Source organism: Panthera onca, chromosome B1 (assembly GCF_046562875.1).
Source record: "Panthera onca isolate mPanOnc1 chromosome B1, mPanOnc1 haplotype 2, whole genome shotgun sequence".
Lineage (NCBI taxonomy): Eukaryota > Metazoa > Chordata > Mammalia > Carnivora > Felidae > Panthera > Panthera onca.
The window spans coordinates 71,723,904-71,744,940 of NC_138342.1; the positions used below are offsets into that span (position 1 = coordinate 71,723,904).

Consider the following 21,037-nt stretch of genomic DNA (forward strand, 5'->3'; position numbering starts at 1 on the left):
AACAAATACAAGATTATCATCTCTGTTGGTTATATTGCATTTAATTTTTTAAAAGAATCCACAGGTAAGATTCAGATTTTACTGAGACTCAAGTTGCACCCTATACTAAAGCAGAAAGCTTGGCATGTTTTCAAATTCACTTAAGCCCTAAAATGGGATCTGAAATCTGATATTAAGCATTTTAAAAACAGGCTGAAAATATCCTTTTTTAAAATATTCTGCACATGCCACCATTGAGATTTAGTTTCTATGCAAATATCTGTAAACCTCACATGGCATAAATCTGCTTAAATTTGCCAACATGCCATTACATAAAACAATTCTACAGTTTCCAGATAAACATTATTTTAACACTACCTTCTCACCCCAACTGTACAAATCAATGGTCCACAAATTATTTTCATACTGTTCATAAGACTTTGTTCCTCAACAACTCTATTTTAATTTCTTGATTCAATAACTAAAACTTGAATATTTAATACACACACAATCACACCCCCAAAGTGATTAAAGATAATACACCCACTCTTTTTTTTTTTTTTTTTTTGAGAGAGAGAGAGAGAGAGAGAGAGGGAGAGAGGTGCAGAGAGAGAATCTTAAGCAGGCTCCGCACTGTCAGCACAGAGCCCAATGTGGGGCTCAAACCCACAAACTGTAAGATCATAACCTGAGCTGAAATCAAGAGTCAGATGCTTAACCAACTGAGCCACCCAGGTGCCCCCTTAATACTTAATACTTTTTTAACATTTGGTCATTCTGGTAACTATTCTTTTGTGAACTAGTTGTTATTACATAGGTTCACTTTACTTCTAAGTATTAATTGTAAAATCCCATTAATACAGACTGTTAAAAATCATTTACAAATACACTAAACTTGTTTTTAAATCATTGAAACAAAAACTAAAGTGTATTAGTTTGAAATGTTCATAATTATGCCATTTAATTAAAACTAAGTGTTTGAGAACTACACTGAAATAAAAATGCAGAAGACAAACAGTGAGACAGAAATAGAGTGGAAGAAAAAAATCCAAATGCCCATCTTTTATGTTTGTTTAGAAGCTATATTCTAATTTCTCAGTTTTAATCCCTTGTTAATTTTGTCCTTTTAACCTCTTAGCTACTCTTTTCGATAATCCACCAATTTTAATCAGTTTGAATAGTCAAAATAGCATTTTACAGCCAAGGTCAAGAAGGGGTTAGATATACAAAACCAAGATAGTTTGGCTTACATGTAGTGAATTATCACATTATAATGTCTAGCCACATTCACTATGCTACAATCTTGGTTAATCTTACTACATTCATTAGAAAAACCTGCACAATGGAAACGATGGATAACATTTTAGGGGTCAAATAAACAAGAATCTACTAATATAAGTATTTAAATACACCTTCTGAGCAACATGAAAAAAGTTAAAATATCAATTTATTACTTGAATGTCAGAAAGATGAACATTCATTAGACAGCTTAACATAGAATGCTTAAGTGTCAAAGACAGAATCACCTTCCCATTTATCATTTCATTAGATTATGTCTGCCTTCCCATCAGGAGTTAACTGTTACATTTATAAGGATAATAATTTTATCATTTCTACCTATTGGAAGTATGGTACTATAATGCAGTTCACATATTTTGTTTCCCTGCAATCTTTCAGAGTACTTATTCTTACCTGGTCATTTGGAAGTTTGACACCAAAAAATTATAACACAATCTTGAAAATATTTATCCAAATCCTATAAATGTTTACTTTAACAACTCAAAGAAACATGTATTTTCAAAAAAAGAAGACGAAGCCAAATAATATGAATAAAACTATTCAGTGGAAGCATCAACAAGTTAGGGAGTTTCCTTCATCTAATAATCTCTGTTAATCTCTTCAAGTAAAATTTAACTATGATCTTTAATAAAAACAATTACATTTCCTCAAACTATCATAAAGAAGTAGAAGCATCTTTGTAAACGTTACTTTTGTTGACCTAGAACACATGGTTTAAGCATGAGTGCTATGCAACCTCTGCAAGACAAATTCCCCTGTCTTTTATCACCAAACTGCTGCCCTTAAGAAAGCTTCCCCCCTATATAATTTTAGACCTGTTACTGGATATATTCTTTAAAATGTTTCCACTGGGGCACCTGGGTGGCTCAGTCAGTTAAGCAACGAACTCCTGATTTCAGCTCAGGTCATGATCCCAGGGTCATGTGATCGACTTCCATGTCAGACTCCGTGCTGGAAGTGGGGCCTGCTTAGGATTCTCTCTCTCCCTCTCTCTCTCTGCCCCTCCCCTGCTCGTGCTCTCTCTCTTAAAATAAACATCTAAGAAATAAATTAAGAAATAAAATGTTTTCCCTAATAAACAAATAAAATATATAAGCAAATTTCACCTCTCCCTGGAATGACCTCAAGATAATAATCTCTTATGTGAAGCCTTTCCAATCACCTTTCAGGCATAATTCATAGATCTCTCCTATGCTGCCATAAAAATAACACAAAAATGATAATCACTAAATTATATTATAGTTAGGTGTGTATGTGCCTTTCTCTGGATAAATTTCAAACACCCTCAAGGCAAGAACAGAATATTACTCAAATTTATTTATACTCTCCACATACTACAATAAGACCTTAGTAAGTATCTGCTAAATAAACTTTTTTTTTTGTTTCCAATATAAGTGCTCATTTTGGAATTTTAAAATTGGCTAATGACCTTATATATGGACAATAAAATATATCTGGATAACTGTTGTTTTTTTTTTTTTTAAAGATTTTCTTTTTAAGTAATTTCTACATACAAAGGCTCAAACTTACAACTCTGAGATCAAGAGTTGCACACTCCACTGACCGAGCCAGCTGGGTGCCCCAATAACTGTCTTTCTAAAATGTTTGCCTTAAAAGCAATAATGGTCAAAGGAAACATACTAATTAAAAAAACAATAGGAGATGACTTTATATCAGAGAATAATCCTTAAGGTTAGATGAATATAAAAAGTGAAATTTATGTTAAACAGGGCATTATGAATTATCTGTAATCCTATTGACTTAATTGTTCTATGACAGTTAAATTCTGACAGTTGAAGAAATGTTGAATTAGAATTAAGAAACAAATCCACAGGGCGCCTGGGTGGCTCAGTCGGTTGTGTCCGACTTCAGCTCAGGTCATGAACTCACGGTTCTGAAGTTTGAGCCCCGTGTTGGGCTCTGTGCTGACAGCTCAGAGCCTGGAGCCTGCTTGTGATTCTGTGTCTCTCTCTCTCTCTCTTTCTCTGCCCCTTCCCCACTCATTCTCTGTCTCTCTCGGTCTCTCAAAAATGAATAAATGCTAAAAAAATTTAAAAAAAAAAGAATTAAGAAGAAACAAATCCAGTAAGAGACCTGTTAAGAGATTAAGTTGTAACACTTTCTAATCAATAGGAACAGAATACACGATAGGCAGGATTATCTGATACTCTTGGAACTATTATAGTAGTATACATAATGATCCAAAGAGCTGATACTTATTATTATGTACCAAGCACTGCCATAAGGACGTTACTTGTACCAATTCACTTATTCCTCACAAAAACCTAATCATCACTCTAATTTTACAGATGAAAAAATAAAAATGATGATCCCTTTAAATTACTGAAGTGATTCTCATGCCTAATGAAGTGTTTCTCAGGTCACTGTTTACTTTTTTTTGTTTTAATTTTTTTCATGTTTATTTATTTTGAGAGAGGGAGAATGCGCAGGGAAAGGGAAGAAAGAGAGAGATAGAAAGAATCCCACGCAGACCCTGCACTGCCAGGGCAGAGCGCAATGTGGGACTCGATCCCATGAACCACGAGCTCATGACCTGAGCTGAAATCAAGAGTTGGACACTTAACCAACTGAGCCACCTATGCGCCCCTGTCAGTGTTTAAAACATAGTATTTTAGGGGCGCCTGGGTGGCGCAGTCGGTTAAGCGTCCGACTTCAGCCAGGTCACGATCTCGCGGTCTGTGAGTTCGAGCCCCGCGTCAGGCTCTGGGCTGATGGCTCGGAGCCTGGAGCCTGTTTCCGATTCTGTGTCTCCCTCTCTCTCTGCCCCTCCCCCGTTCATGCTCTGTCTCTCTCTGTCCCAAAAATAAATAAAAAACGTTGAAAAAAAACAAAAAAAAAAAAAAAAAAAAAACAAACAAACATAGTATTTTAATTTTCAACCACTGACTCTTTGGGAGTTTTTATTTCAATCTATTGCTAAAGTTACACAATAAACAAAGTTATGAGTTGTCCTTAAGTGGCTATATCCCTATTTTTCACTTAATATCTATATGCAGTATGTTATATGTTATATAAATTATTCTAAAATTCAGTTATAAAATTTATAAAATCAATACTCTAATTATTTTCCATTTGCTGAATGATAACTGAATTCCAACAATCTATTTTACATTTTTATTTTTGCTAAAGCCAGTGTGGGTCACTGAATCTCACACCACAGTTAAAAATTAGAGCAATGGCATAAAATTAAACAATATACATACAGAACAAAAGAACTTAAGTGTTCTACATTAAAATAGATATACATAGCTAAATTTCACACAGAGCTAGAATTATATAATGGTTTTCTTCTCAAAATCTTAGGGCCTAGAAATACATAAAACCAGTAACAGTTTAAGGAAAGAGAATATAGCTCATTTATCCACAGTATAATACTATACCCCTGGACATTCTGGACCTAAAATTCAAAGCTTATGCTTTCAGTTTATAGACTCCTGTTGAGTATTCTCTGGTCTGATTCTTCAAGTATGCTTTCCATCCCTATGACTCAGCTTTAAAAAGCTGTCTGATCAAAAGCAAAAGCAAAAGCAAAATTTAAGAGATCCCAAAGTGGCAAATCAAATGTGGAAAATGCTTCATGGATGCATATGAATCATCAAAAAAAATTTAATATTACACTGAGATATAAGAATAGTAAAAGTACTTTAAACAAGTAATGAGGAACAATTAGACTTCCACACTGTTTTATCACTTTTCCAATTTTACTAAAACTGTCTTTTGCAGCAGAATAACACAACATGTGGTCTATAGACCACAGACTTAAAACTTACTACACTTTTTCATCCAAGTCTAAATAGATTGTACTTCATTATCAGGTATAGAGAATCTCACTTAAGAGACCATTGTTTTAAAGTAGAGATTAAATTACCAGAATAGGAACACGTACTAAAATACTACTGCAGCTGAGTAAACAACCAAGAATTCCTAACTTTTAACTTACATTAAGAGTAAGTGAGTATACCAGGATTTTTAAATACACAAGTTAAAAGCTTACTGGTCAACAGCAATTTATTAATTTCAGTAATAATAACTATTTGTTGTTGTAAGGTCCAGAACTCTCAGAAGTTAAATTAACTATGAAATAATGAATATTAATACTTAATAAGTACAAGTTTACCTTGTGCTAATCCTCCTTTACTCACCTTCCTTTATATCCTTTCACTTTCAATAAAAAAGGATTGAGACTAAAATCATTTTGACTATAATAAGTATGATACCAAAAATTCACCCTCTATGGTTATAGAATCCCTCATTTTTCATAATACAATAAAGAGTTTGAAAAAGAAGAAAAGTCTTACCTTTAGTGTGACATCACACAGTTCTCCATTTTCATAAAACCGAAGAAGGGAACCATGAAAATCTTTCCAAGCTTCATTTGCTTCAAAGATAAAAGAGTCTTCTCCATCACCATCACTAATTGAAGACCTATTCTTTATTTGCTGGTGCTGTTGCCTTTTCCCCTTTGTGCAGTGATTCCTAGCTTGTTTTGCATTCACAGATTCTGAAGCCATTTGCAACACTCTTCTTTTAATATAGCTCTCTTCTCAAATATTCCATTTATTCTCTTAAAAGGGGTGTGGAGGAAGCAGAAGGTAGATGCAGCCCACTAACCTTCAGACATTTTTCAAAACCCAAACTGCCATTGTCCAATTGGCTGAGACTGAAAAATAAACAGTAAAACACATAAAAACAAACTAAAAGAAAAGTATCATTAATAATTATACTTTACAAAACTGGATATAAAATGACCACATAAATTACTACTTAAGAACAAGTAATTTTGCAGCTCTATGCTAAATGTCATAATAATTACCTCAGCTAATTATATCAGTGAAGGAATGCCTTTAAAATCTAATTTGAAAATTCTGGGAAGATGGTGGAATAGAAGCAGCAGGAATCTATCTCCCATACCTAGGCAAAAATTGTACTGGCAGAATCAAACTGTAGAGTCTGTGGAAGGCTTACAACTTCAGGGAAAGACTGAAATGTTTAATTTTGTCAACTTCAGCTCTTAAGTACAACAGCACCTGTCCATCCCCACATCCTCAGTCAGATGGCAAGTAAGCAGCCGGGTACATGTTCCTAGAGCAGCTTACACAATTTTCAGGAGTTGGGGTGGACAAAAAGGACCTAGTCCTCCAAATATCAGTGATCTCTGCTGAGTGCTGACTACTGCTTCTGATCACAGAAGTGCAGGTAAAGAGGTGGACAGTCATTGGTAATACACCTCCACCTACTGTTATAAGTCCCTCCCTCTCAGCTGACATGCCTTGCAGGGAATTTAAAAGGCTCGTGCCCTTCCTTTCCATTCTTACTGTTTGCCCCCCCCTTCTCCTTTTCACAGTCAAGACAATAAAAAACAAGAGCATATACAAGGAAAATTAGAAAGTGACAATGCATGCCAAGGGAAATGCTCAGAAAAGATGTGAGAAGACCTTAAATTATATACCTCAGGCTGATCATTAGCACAGAGATGGCTTACAACAAACAAAAAGAACAATAACAAAAACAAAAAATAGCAGACCTTAAAGAAGAATTAATCTGGACAATGATTTCCAGAATTACTACATTATTAGATTCAAATACCCAGTGTTCAACAACAACAACAAAAATTACAAGGGATACAATGAAACGGAAATATGGCCCATTCAAGGGGTGGGGTGGGGAGAGGGACAACAAACTGTACTAAAAAAGAACTAATGGAGTTTATAGTAAAGACTTAAAAAAAACTCTTTTAAAGATGCTCAAAGAACTAAAGATATAAGGAAAATCAGGAAAATAACCAATACATTCAAAAAAGAAAAAGAAAAACTAAATAGAGACCAAAAAGAGTTTCTGGAAGTGACAAGTGCAATAACTGAAATGAAAAAGTCACTAGAGACACTCAGTGACAGATATGAACAGGCAAAAAAAAAAAAAAAAAAAGAATTATCAAACTTGAAGACAATGGGAAATATCAACTCTCAGGTAAATACAGAAGAAAAAAAGAAAACGACTGAAAAAACATGAACAAAACCTAAAAGACCTATGAACCAGCAAACAGACCAACATGCACATTATGAGAATCCTAGAAGAGTAAGACAGACAAAGGGGAAGAGAAAATATTTAAAGCAATAATAACTGAAAACTTCCCAAATTTGATTAAAAGCATCAATATAAGCATTCAGTACGTTCTAAGAAAGAGGAACTCAAAGGAAACCACATCAAGACATAATCAAACCTTCAAAACCCAAAGATAAAAAGAGATTCCTGAAAACAAGAGAAAAGTGAATTGTCAGACACAGGAATCCTCAATAAGAGTTTTAGCAGATTTTTTTATCAGAAACTTCAGAAGCCAGATAGAATAGGCAGATATGTTCAAGGTACTAAAAGACAAATCGAAGATATTATATCTGGCAATACTGACCTTCAAAAGTGAAGGGGAAAATAAGATTCCTAGATAAACAAAAGCTGGGAGAGTTTGTGACCATTAGACCTGTCATGTAAGAAATATTCAAGAGAGTCCTACAAGGTGAAATGAAAGAACACTTAACAGTAACTCAAAGCCATATGGAAAAATAAAGAGCTCAAGAAAGTAAACACATGTATGACTACAAAACCTAGTATTACTGTAGCAATGGTTGGTAACTACACTTTTTGTTTCCAACAGGTTTAAGAGACTACTACATTTAAAGAAGAAAAAGCAATTATTAATGTAAAAGCTGCTATTACTATAACTTTGGTTTCCAACACCAAATCTTGTTTCCTCTACAATTCAAGGGAATAATTTAAAATAAATTTAAAAAATAAAATTAGGAGTGCCTGTGTGACTCAGTCGATTAAGCATCTGACTTCGGCTCAGGTCACAATCTCCCGGTTCATGACTTTGAGCCCTGCATTAGGCTCTGTGCTGACACCCTGGAGCCTGGGGCCTGCTTCAGATTCTGTCTCCCTCTCTCTCTGCCCCTCTCCTGCTAGCACTCTGTCTCTCTCTCCTTCAAAAATAAGTAAACATTAAAAAACCTTTTAATTAAAATTTAAAAATTTAAACCAAAATTTAATAATTACTAACTGTGTCCAAAGACACAAGTAAGTTAAAATGGAAAGGATGGAAAAAAAGATTTTCCATGCCAAAAGTAACCAAAAGAGAATATGGCATATCAGATAAAACAGACTAAGTCAAAAAATGTTACAAAAACAAAAGGATATTATGTATTAACAAAAGGATCAACACAGCAAGAAAATATAACAATTACAAACATTTATGCATATAATGACAGATCATGAAAATATACAAAGCAAAAACTAACAGAACTCAAGTGAAAAATAAATAGTTGCATAATAATAATTGGAGACTTCATACTCCATTGACAATAAAGGATAAACAGACAGAAGAAATAGAGGACTTAAATAACACAGTAAGCCAACTAGATCTAAGACATATAAAGAACAGTCCACCAACAACATAATACATATTCTTCTCAAGTGCATGTGGAACATTTTTCAGGACAGACAATATATTAGGCCACTATTTAAGTCTCACAGATTTAAAAAAATACACAGCATACCAAGTATACTTTTTAAAAATTTTTTTGATGTTTATTTTTTAATATAATTTATTCTCAAACCAGCTTCCATACAACACCCAGTGCTTGTCCCAACAAGTGCCCTCCTTAATGGCTATCACCCACTTTCCCCTCTCCCCAACCCCCCATCAACCCTCAGTTTGTTCTCTGTTCTTAAGAGTCTTTTATGGTTTGCCTCCCTCCCTCTCTGTTTTTAACTATTTTTTTCCCCTTCTTTTCCCCATGGTCATCTATTAAGTTTCTCAAGATCCACATATGGGTGAAAACCTATGATATCTGTCTTTCTCTGACTGAATTATTTCACTTAGCATAATACCTTCCAGTTCCATCCACGTTGCTGCAAACCGCCAGATTTCATTCTTTCTCATTGCTAAGTAGTATTCCACTGTATATATAGACCAAATCTTCTTTATCTACTCATCAGTTGTTTGACATTTAGTCTCTTTCCAAATTTGGCTATTGTTGAAAGCACTGCTATAAACATTGGGGTACATGTGCCCCTATGAATCAGCACTCCTGTATTCCTTGGGTAATTCCTAGCAGTGCTATTGCTGGATCACAGGGTAGTTCTATTTTTAATTTTTTGAAGAACCTCCACACTGTTTTTCAGAGCAGCTGCACCAGTTTGCATTCCCACCAACAGTGCAAGAGGGTTCCCATTTCTCCACATCCTCTCCAGCATCTATAGTCTCCTGATTTGTTCACTTTAGCCACTCTGACCATCATGAGGTGGTATCTCAGTGTGGTTTTGATTTGTATTTCCCTGATGAGTGATGTTGAGCAACGTTTCATGTGTCTGTTGGCCATCTGGATGTCTTCTTTAGAAAAGTGTCTATTCATGTCTTCTACCAATTTCTTCACTGGATTATTTGTTTTTCAGGTGTGGAGTTTGGTGAATTCTTTATAGATTTTGGATACTAGCCCTTTATCCAGTATGTCATTTGCAAATATCTTTTTCCAGTCCATTGGTTGCCTTTTAGTTTTGCTGATTGTTTCCTTTGCAGTACAGAAGCTTTTTATCTTCATGAGGTTCCAATAGTTCATTTTTGCTTTTAATTCCCTTGCCTTTGAAGATGTGTCAAGTAAGAAATTGCTGCGGCTGAGGTCAGAGAGGTTTTTTCCTGCTTTCTCCTCTAGGGTTTTGATGGTTTCCTGTCTCACATGCAGGTTCTTCATCCATTTTGAGTTTATTTTTGTGAATGGTGTAAGAAAGTGATCTAGTTTCACTCTTCTGCAAGTTGCTGTCAGGTTCTCCCAGCACCATTTGTTAAAGAGACTGTCTTTTTTCCATTGGATACTCTTTCTTGCTTTGTCAAAGATTAGTTGGCCATACATTTGTGGGTCCAATTCTGGGTTCTCTATTCTATCCCATTGGGCTGTGTGTGTCTGTTTTTGTGCCAATACCATACTGTCTTGATGATTACAGCTTTGTAGTAGAGACTAAGGTCTGGGATTGTGATGCCTCCTGCAGGGTTCTTTGTGGTTCTATACAAATTTTAGAATTGTTTGTTTTAGCTTTGAGAAGAATGCCAGCACAGTTTTGATAGGTATTGCATTGAATGTGTAGACTGCTTTAGGTAGTATTGACATTTTAACAATATTTACTCTTCCAATCCATGAGCACAGAATGTTTTACCATTTCTTTGTATCTTCTTCAATTTCCTTCATAAGCTTTCTACAGTTTTCAGCATACAGATCTTTCACATCTTTGGTTAGGTTTATTCCTAGGTGTTTTATGGTTCTTGGTGCAACTATAAATGGGATCAATTTCTTGATATCTCTTTCTGTTGCTTCATTATTGGTGTATAAAAATGCAACCAATTTCTGTACCTGGATTTTGTACTTTGAGACTTTGCTGAGTTCATGTATCAGTTCTAGCAGACTTTTGGTGGAGTCTGTCGGGTTTTCCATGTAGAGTATCATGTCGTCTGCGAAAAGTGTAAGTTTGACATCATCTTTGCCAATTTTGATGCCTCTTAATTCATTTTGTTGTCTGACTGCTGATGCTAGACTTCCAACACTATGTTAAACAACAGTGGTGAGAGTGGACATCCCTGTTGTGTTCCTGATCTCAGGGGGAAAGCTCTCAGTTTTTCCCCACTGAGGATATTAGCTGTGGGCTTTTCATAAATGGATTTTACGATGTTGAAGTATGCTCCTTCTATCCCAACTTTCCTGAGGGTCTTTATTAAGAAAGGATGCTGAGGGGCGCCTGGGTGGCTCCGTCAGTTGGGCAACCGACTTCAGCTCGGATCATGATCTCGCAGTTTGTGAGTTTGAGCCCTGCATCGGGCTCTGTGCTGACAACTCAGAGCCTGCAGCCTGCTTCAGATTCTGTGTCTCCCCCTCTCTCTGCCCTTCCCCTGCTCATGCTCTGTGTCTCTCTGTCCCTCAATAATAAATGTTAAAAAATAAAAAATAAAAAGAAATATAAGAAAGGATGCTGAATTTTGTCAAATGCTTTTATGCATCGATTGACAGGATCATATGGTTCTTATCTTTTTTAATTAATGTGATGTATCACATTGATTGATTTGCGAATGTTGAACCAGCCCTGCAGCCCAGGAATGAATCCCACTTGATCATAGTAATTCTTTTTATATGCTGTTGAATATGACTTGCTCGAATCTTGTTGAGAATTTTTGCATCCATATTCATCAGGGATATTGGCCTGTAGTTCTCTTTTTTTTGCTGGGTCTCTGTCTGGTTTGGGAATCAAAATAATGCTGGCTTCGTAGAATGAGTCTGGAAGTTTTCCTTCCATTTCTATTTTTTGGAACAGCTTGAGAAGGATAAGTATTATCTCGCTTTAAATATCTGGTAGAATTCCCCAGGGAAGCCATCTGGTCCTGGACTCTTATTTGTTGGGAGATTTTTGATAACTGATTCAATTTCTTCACTGGTTATGGGTCTGTTCAGATTTTCTATTTCTTCCTGTTTGAGTTTTGGTTGTGTGTGGGTGTTTAGAAATTTGTCCATTTCTTCCAGGTTGTCCAGTTTGTTGACATATAATTTTTCACAGTATTCACTGATAACTGCTTGTATTTCTGAGGGATTGGTTGTAATAAATGCATTTTCATGCGTGATTTTATCTATTTGGGTCCTCTCTTCTCTCTTTTTGAGAAACCTAGCTAGAGGTTTATCAATTTTATTTTTTCAAAAAACCAACTCTTAGTTTCATTAATCTGTTATCCTGATTTTTTTTTATTTTGTATTGTTTATTTCTTCTATGATCTTTATTTCTTTTCTTCTACTGGGTTTGCGTTTCTTTGTTGTTCTGCTTCTAGTTCCTTTAGGTGTGCTGTTAGATTTTGTATTGGGGATTTCTCTTGTTTCTTGAGACAGGCCTGAATTGCAATGTATTTTCCACGTAGAACTGTCTTTGCTGCATTCCAAAGGGTTTGGACTGTTGTGTTTTCATTTTCATTTGTTTCTGTATATTTTTTTAACTTCTTCTTTAATTGCCTGGTTGACCCATTCGTTCTTTTTTTTTTTTTTTTTTTTTTTTTTTTTTTTTAATTTTTTTTTTTTCAACGTTTTTTATTTATTTTTGGGACAGAGAGAGACAGAGCATGAACGGGGGAGGGGCAGAGAGAGAGGGAGACACAGAATCGGAAACAGGCTCCAGGCTCCGAGCCATCAGCCCAGAGCCTGACGCGGGGCTCGAACTCACAGACCGCGAGATCGTGACCTGGCTGAAGTCGGACGCTTAACCAACTGCGCCACCCAGGCGCCCCGACCCATTCGTTCTTTACAAGAATGTCCTTTAACCTCCATGTATTTGGAGGTGTTCCAAGCTTTTTCCTGTGGTGGATTTCAAGTTTCATAGCATTGTGATCTGAAAGTGTGCATGGTATGATCTCAATTCTTTTATATTTATTGAATGCTGTTTTGTGACCCAGTATGTGATATTGGAGAATGTTCCATGTGTACTCAAGAAGAAAGTACATTCTGCTGCTTAAGGATGAAAAGCTCTAAATATATGTCAATTCCATCTGGTCCAGTGTATCATTCAGGCCCTTGTTTCTTTACTGATTTTGTCTAGATGATCTGTCCATTATTGTAAGTGGAGTATTAAAGCCCCCTACAATTATCACATTCTAACCAATAAGATTGCTTATGTCTGTGATTGTTTTATGTATTTGGGTGCTTCTGAATTCAGTGCATAGACATTTATAACTGTTAGCTCTTCCTGATGGATAGACCCCCACAATTATTATATAATGCCCTTCTTCACCTTTTGTTACAGCCTTAAGTTTAAAATCTAGTTTGTCTGATGTAAGTACGGCTACTCCAGCTTTCTTTTGACTTCCAGTAGCCTGAGAGATGGTTCTCCATCCACTCACTTTCAATCTGAAGGTGTCCTCAGGTCTAAAATGGGTCTCTTGTAGACAGCAAATAGATGGGTCTTGGTTTTTTATCCATTCTGATACCCTATGTCTTTTGATTGGAGCATTTAGTCCACTTACATTCAGTGTTATTATTGAAAGATAGGGATTTAGAGTCATTGTGTCATCTGTAGGTTTCATGCTTGTAGTGATATCTCTGATATGTTGTGGTCCTTGCAACATTTCACTCACAGAGTCCCCCTTAGGATCTGTTGTAGGGCTGGTTTAGTGGTGACGAATTCCTTCAGTTTTTGTGTTTTTTTTTTGTTTGTTTTGTTTTTTTTTGTTGTTTTTTTTTTTTTTTTTTTTTGTCTGGGAAAACCTTTATCTCTCCTATTCTGAATGACAGGCTTGCTGGATAAAGGATTCTTGGCTGCATATTTTTCCTGTTCATCACATTGAAGGTCACCCACCATTCTTTTCTGCCCCGCCAAGTTTCAGTAGATAGGTCTGCTACTACCCTTATGTATGTTAAGGCCCATTTATCCCTAACTGCTTTCAGAATTCTCTATCTTTGCATTTTGCCAGTTTCACTATGATATGTCATACAGAAGATCGATTCAAGTTACACCTGAAGGGAGTTCCCTGTGCCCCCTGGACGTGAATGTCTGTTTGGGGAAGTTCTCAGCTATGATATGTTCAAGTGTACCTTCGGCCCCTTTCTGTCTCTCTTCTTCTTCTTCTGGAACTCCTATGATATGGCTATTGTTCCCTTTCATTGAATCACTTAGTTCTCTAATTCTCCCCTTGTGATCCAGAATTTTTTTATCTTTTTCTCAGCTTCCTCTTTTTCCATAATTTTATCTTCTAATTCACCTATTGTCCCCTCTGCCTCTTCAATCCCTGCTGTTACTGCCTCTATTTTATTTTGCACCTCATTTATAGCATTTTTTAATTCAACATTACTATTTTTTAGTTCCTTGATCTCTGCAGCAATAGATTCTCTGGTGTCTTCTATGCTTTTTTCAAGCCCAATTAATCTTATATCTGTTTTTTTTTTTTTTAATTTTTTTTTTTTCAACGTTTTTTATTTATTTTTGGGACAGAGAGAGACAGACAGAGCATGAACGGGGGAGGGGCAGAGAGAGGGAGACACAGAATCGGAAACAGGCTCCAGGCTCTGGGCCATCAGCCCAGAGCCCGACGCGGGGCTCGAACTCACGGACCGCGAGATCGTGACCTGGCTGAAGTCGGACGCTTAACCGACTGCGCCACCCAGGCGCCCCTCTTATATCTGTTTTGATCAATACTTTAGCTGTCATTTCTTCCTGGAATATCTTTTGAGGAGAATTCTTCTGTTTCATCATTTTGGCTAGTTTTCTGTACCTTATGTGTTTCAAAAGTTTGTTATGTGCTCTGTACCTGTGAGCACTGCTATATTAAAGAGGGGTCATACACTGTCCAGGGCCTGGCCCTTCAGGAGGTGTTTTTTGGAGAGTGTTACTTGCTTTGTGTTGTTGTGACTTTGGTTATTATATTTCCCTACTCGTAGTGATGCTTTGGACCCTCCACCAGATGTGCTTTGATTTGTTCCTTGAAGTAGCCCTGGAAAGGAAAACAAACAGAAAACAAAACACAGAAACACACAAATAAAAAAAGAAAAGGAAAGGAAAAAAACAACCCAAAAGCAAAAAACCAGAAACACCAGCTGCAAGTAAAGAACAGGGTAGAGGTGGTGCTGATGGCAGAGCACATACAAAGAGAGAAATGACAGGGGTAGGGAAAAAGAAAAACACTGACGAGGCAGAGAGACTAAATGGCTTAATCCAGAAGGACGGAAAGGAAAGTAAAGGAGCAGGCCGGGGGAAAAATAAAAGAAGGTAAGGTTGTCCAGACAGAGAAACTATACAGCTTAATTATTCCAGAGAGAAAGTAAAGAAGGAGGTACAGAACATGTATCAAGAGGGCGCCTGGGTGGCTCAGTCGGTTGGGCGTCCGACTTCAGCTCAGGTCATGATCTCACAGTCTGTGAGTTCGAGCCCCACATCGGGATCTGTGCTGACAGCTCAGAGCCTGGAGCCTGCTTCAGATGTTGTGTCTCCCTCTCTCTCTGCCCCTCCCCTGCTCATCCTCTGTCTCTCTCTGTCTCAAAAATAAATAAAAACATTAAAAAAAAATTAAAAAAAAAAAAAACATGTATCAAGAGAATGGATTAAGTATGTCTGCTTAAACAAACCAACAACCAGCGTACCCAGACTACAGGAGGGAAGAGATAAGGAGAAAAGGAAGGAAAAATATATCTATATAATAAGAATTGTCTGCGAATTAATCCAGGCAATGCAGCAGCGCTGGTCTGAAGGAGGGGCCATCTAGTTCCTCAGCATCTATGCCGCTCCAGTAGATACGCAGTTACCAGGAGCAGAGTGGTGTGGTTTGATGTAGGGGGGTCCCGCCTCCAATGTGGGCCCCACTGTCTGATCCCTGAGGTCCCACCTTGGTGGTGGTGGGGAGAAAAATGACGACACCCTCCCCCCCGCCAGTCTCTCCTCCACAGACCAGTGACCCAAACTACTCTGTAAAAGCCGTCCTCACTGTGCCGCAGGCACAAACGAGGCAGTTCGTTTCATTCCACTGACTCCCATGCCCCAGCGCTTGGCTGGGATTCAAACTCCCGCTCCATGCTCCCTGGTATTGGGGAAGCACAGCTCTTCGTCACCCCATACGTGGTCCCCCGACAGGCTTTGTCCTGTCCCACAGCACTCCAAGGGAGGGGATCACTTTCTCCTACTGCAGACTGCACCCCTGACCTAGCCACTGAGCCCAGGGCTGGCTCTCCTCCTCCCCAGGTGCACGAACAGGGCAGCCGGCCCCAATCCGGAGAAAGGCCCACAATTAGACATTGGATCTTTCTCCATCCCCGTCATGGTTCTTCTCTTGTCCAGATACAGTCCTATGCTTCCCCAGCCGCTCTTTCTTTCCCTTTGTCTCTCCACAGAAGGGGATCCCTCCCCTCCATTTGTTTTATCTCTGCCAGTTCACAATCACACACCTATGGCCCAGCAGGTTGTCCTGGTGTACTCCTGGTAGCAACCCAGTCTCTTTTCCTCCCAAACTCTTGGGGCTCAAAGTCCTTTGGCTTCAACACTTCTTTGTTTGAGAGACGCAGGAAGTTCAGATCCCCTTACTTCTCTGCCATGTTGGCCCCTCCCCCAAGTATCCTCTTGAATCACATCAGGATGAAGTTAGAAATCAATGATAAAAGAACAATGGAAAATTGGAAGAAATGGGAAAATTAATACCCTTTCAAAAACAACCAATGCATCAAAGAGGTAATCACAAGGGAAATTAGAAAACACTTAGAAGCATGGGACACCCGTGTGGCTCAGTTGGTTAAGTATCTGGCTTCGGCTCAGGTCATGGTCCCATGGTTTGGGAGTTCGAGCCCCACATCAGGCTGTCTGTTGTCAACATAGAGCCTGCTTTGGATCCTCTGTTCCCCTCTTTCTCTGTCCCTCCCCTGCTTGCACCCTCTCTCTCTCTCAAAAATAAACATTAGGGGAAAAAAACAAAGAAAATACTTAGAAGCAAAGGAAAATAAAAACACAATATACCAAAACTTACAGGAGCCACAGTGAAAGGAGTGCTAAGTAGGAAACTTATGATTATAAACACATTTTTTAAAAATCTCAAATCAATAACCTAGCTTTACAAATTAAGAAACCAGAAAAGGAAAACTAAACCCAAAACTAGCAGAAGAAATGAAATATAGAGTAAAAAATAAATAAAACAGAAAACAGATAAACGGCAGAAGAAAACAACCCAAAAGTTGGTTCTTTGAAGAAATCAATACAATTGACAAAATTTCTGGTAAATCAACTAAGACAAAAAGAGAGAAGGCTCAAATTAGTAAAATTAGAAATGAAAATGGGGACATTACTTCTGACTCTACAAAAATAAAAATAATTATAAAAGAATACTATGAACAGTTATACATCAACAAATTGAATATGAAATAGACAAGTTCCTAGGAAATAAAACCTAAATCACAAAGAAATAGAAAATATAAATAGAGATTTACAACTACTAAGAATCAATTATTGGGGTGTCTCAGAGGCTTAATTGGTTGAGTGATCGACTCTTGATTTCAGCTCAGGTCCATGATCTCACAGTTTGTGAGACTGAGCCCCACATTGGGCTCTGCACTGAGACTGTGGGGCCTGCTTGGGATTCTCTCTCCCTCTCCCTCTGCTCCTCCCCACTCATGCTCTCTCTCTCAAAATAAATTAATAAACTTAAAAAAAATCAATTATTACATCAATAATCAAAAATCTCCCCCAAAATTAAAGACCTGGACCTGACGGCTTCACTGGCGAATTCTACCAAGCATTTTATTTAAAGAAGAACTAATATTATTCCTTCATAATATTTCCCAAAAATTGACAAGGACAGAATATTTCCCACCTCATTCTGTGAGGTCAGCATTACCTTGATATCAGAGACAAACAAAGACTATGAAAAAACTACAAACCTATAAATCTTAATGAACAGTAACGCAAAATCCTCAACAAAATAATAGCAAACAAAATTGGTGACATATTAAAAGGATTATACACAGTGACCAAGTGGGATTTATTTCTGGAATGCAAGGTGGTTCAACATATAAAAATGAATAAATATAGTACACTATATCAAAATGAAAGAAAAAAAACCACATGATCATCTCAACTGATGCAGAAAAATAATTTCACAATACTCAACACACTTTCAAGATAAAAACACTGAACAAACTACAAACAGAAGGAAACTGCCTCAACATAATAAAAGCCATTCATGAAAAACTCACAGTGAACATCATACTCAATGGTGAAAGAACACATTTTTGCTAAAATCAGAAACAAGGCAAGGATGCCCATCCTTCACCACTTCTATTCAAGAGTACTGCAAGTTCTAGCCAGAGCACTTAGTCAAGAAGAAATAAAAGGCATGCAAATTAGAGAGAAGATTACCTCTACTCATAGATGATATGATCTTATAGGCAGAATATCCCAAAGACTCCACAAAAAAACCTGCAGAATTAATGAATTCAGCAAAGTAGACTACAAAGTCAACACACAAAAATCAACTGCATGTCCGTACACATTTCTAATTCTCAGTTTTTTCATTTATAAAAGAACAAGATTGGTCTAGGACAGGGTCAGCAATTTTTGTCTGTAAATGACCCAAAAAGTAAATACTTTAGCCTCAATGGGACATGAGGTTTCTATCACAACTACTCAACTTTGCCACTGAAACACAATAGCAACCACAGTCAACAGTAAATAACTGAGCATAATTGTGTTCCAATAAAAATTTATAAAAACAACTGGTAGGCATGATTTAGCCCCAGGGCCATAGTTGTAATAACCTGAGAAGGATGACTGATTTAAACCCAACTATATCAAATCATGTTAAATATAAACGGCCTAAACACCAACAAACAAAAAAGGCACAGATTATGGAATACTACTCAGCAATTTTTTAAAAAGTTAGCCACTAAAACATGTAACATACTGAATGGAAAAAAAAAAAAAGCCAACCTCAAAGGGTTACATGCTTTTGGAATGTATGATTCCATTTATGTAACATTTTCAAAATAACCAAAGTATAGAGATGGAGAACATATTAGTGGTTTAGGGGTTAGGGAAAGATGAGAAGTGAGGAATGCCTGGGTTTGTAAAAGGTACTTGTGATGGAACTGGAAAAAAAGATACTTGTGATAGAACTAGACCTTGACTATGATGTGGTCACATGAATCAGTGTCAATTTCCAGGTTGTGATATTGTACTAAAGCTATGTCAGATATTACCATTGAGGAAAACTGGATGAAGGGTATACAAGATTATTTCTTACAACTGCAAATAAACCTAAAATTATCTCAAATAAAGGCATTAAAAAAAAGATTGTCAGACTGCATAAGAAGTGTGACTCAACATTAAATTGCCTATGAAACAACACCAACTTTTAAGTATAAAAATACAAATAAGTTAATGTAAAGGACAGAAACAGATATACCATGCTAACAGTACTTAAAAGTAAACTGAAGGAGACACATTATCTCATAACACAGACATCAAAGCCAAGAAAATTACCAATTATAAAAAGACATTACCTAAAAAGCGGATAACCAACACACAAAAGAATGAAGTTACACTCTTTATACCATATGCATAAATTAACTCAAAATGCATTAAGGATCTAAATTTAAAGCCCGAAACTATAAAACTGTTAGAAGAAAACAAAGGAAAAGCTTCATGACATTGGATATGGCAATGATTTCTTGAATATAACACCAAAAGTACAGACAACAAAAGAATCATGTCCATACAATACCCACCCACATCAGGCATCGGGACTTGCACTGGAAAGACAAATTTCCGTAACATTTGGCTTTGAAAACCAGTAAGGATTACCTACATGAGTTTTTACAACCAGTGGGGCTTAACTCCAGGTACTTAAAATCAGCAGGCTTGACTCTGGGAAAGCCAGAAGATATTAGGAAATTGAGTCCTTGCCCTGAAAGATCCAATATAAAAGCAGCAATTTGAAAAGCACCTGGGATACGTAGGAAGAAGTGTTATTTAATCTCAGAACATGTGCTGGACAGGCAGGAATCTTTAGGAGACTTAAGAACAAAAGATCTGGCCGGTGCCATTTCTCCTCCCACCCCCAAGCCTAGGTAGCTGGACATTTCTAGGAACATGCTCCACTGTACTAGCTAACACCACATACCCTGCCCCTGTGTTCTCCTGTGGATCTGCCCCATCCAACCCTGTCCAACTTGGCAAGCATCCCTCCAAAGCAGCTCCTGCTACAACACATCCTATAAGAAGCTCACAGGGAACAGCACCACTCCCTGTGCCTGGGGAGAGGGGAAGAGAACTACACACACCAGTGCAACTGCAGCCTCAGCAGACTTACTGGGGGCAGGCATCTGGTCTGATATCAGACCTGCCAACGAACAAAAGCCTCTCAGGGGACAACACAGGAAAAGTGCCCCGCAGTTCAGTGTTACCACAGCTGCAGCACACAAGCTGAGGGCAGGCATTTGGTCTGACTGCTGACAGCACCCAACTACAAGCCCACAGCAGCCCCAGACTAGCAACTTAACGGCATGGCAACCAAACCCTGCAAACAACAGAGAAGCTGGGCCACTCCAACCAACTGGACTTGAAGCAAACACAGCTCAGCCACAACACACATAGGAGGGTGCACGCAACACACATAGGGGACACCCCTGAAGTGCCTGGTTCTGGTGAACAGGAGACGCTGTACTACAGGGCACCACTGGAACTCTTCTTCATAAAGCCACACTTTCAAGAACAGGAGACACAGCTGATTTTCCTAATACATAGAAACAAAGACACAGACTTAGATAAAATGAGGAGACATAGGAATATGTCCCAAATGAAAGAATAGGAAATCACAGCAAAAGAGCTAAATGAAATGGAGATAAGCAATATATCTGATAAAGCATTCAAAGGGTCATAAAGATACTTATGGAACTTGAGAAAAGACTGAAAAACCTCCGTGAGACTATCACAAAAGGGAAAGAAAAAAGAACCAGAGATGAAGAACTCAATATCTGAAATTAAAAATGTATACACTAGACGGAATCAACATCAGACTAGAAAACACAAAAGAATGGATATGGAAATTGGAAGAGAGAGTAAAGAAAGCAACCAAGCTGAACAGAAAAAGAGAATGATAAAAATTGGAATAGGTTAAAACAACTGAGTGACATCATCAAGTGCAATAACATTCCCATGATAGGGATCCCAGAAGGAAAAGAGAGAGAAGAGGGAAAAG

The 21,037-nt window shown here is 37.5% G+C and overlaps 1 protein-coding gene across 4 annotated transcripts in view; it reads right to left on the bottom strand.

Annotated features, from left to right (window-relative positions):
* KLHL8 (kelch like family member 8) overlaps window positions 1-21,037 on the bottom strand; it is a 69,762-nt gene that overhangs the window by 20,340 nt on the left and 28,385 nt on the right. For 3 of the 4 annotated variants that reach the window (XM_078445932.2, XM_078445936.2, XM_078445931.2), the window contains exon 2: window positions 5,598-5,959. In XM_078445932.2, the coding sequence (XP_078302058.1) occupies window positions 5,598-5,810 (213 nt within the window). In that variant the 5' untranslated portion in view covers window positions 5,811-5,959. Of the gene's footprint in view, window positions 1-5,597; window positions 5,960-16,241; window positions 16,410-21,037 lie in introns of those variants that run through there. The other variant, XM_078445935.2, reaches the window with a different exon arrangement.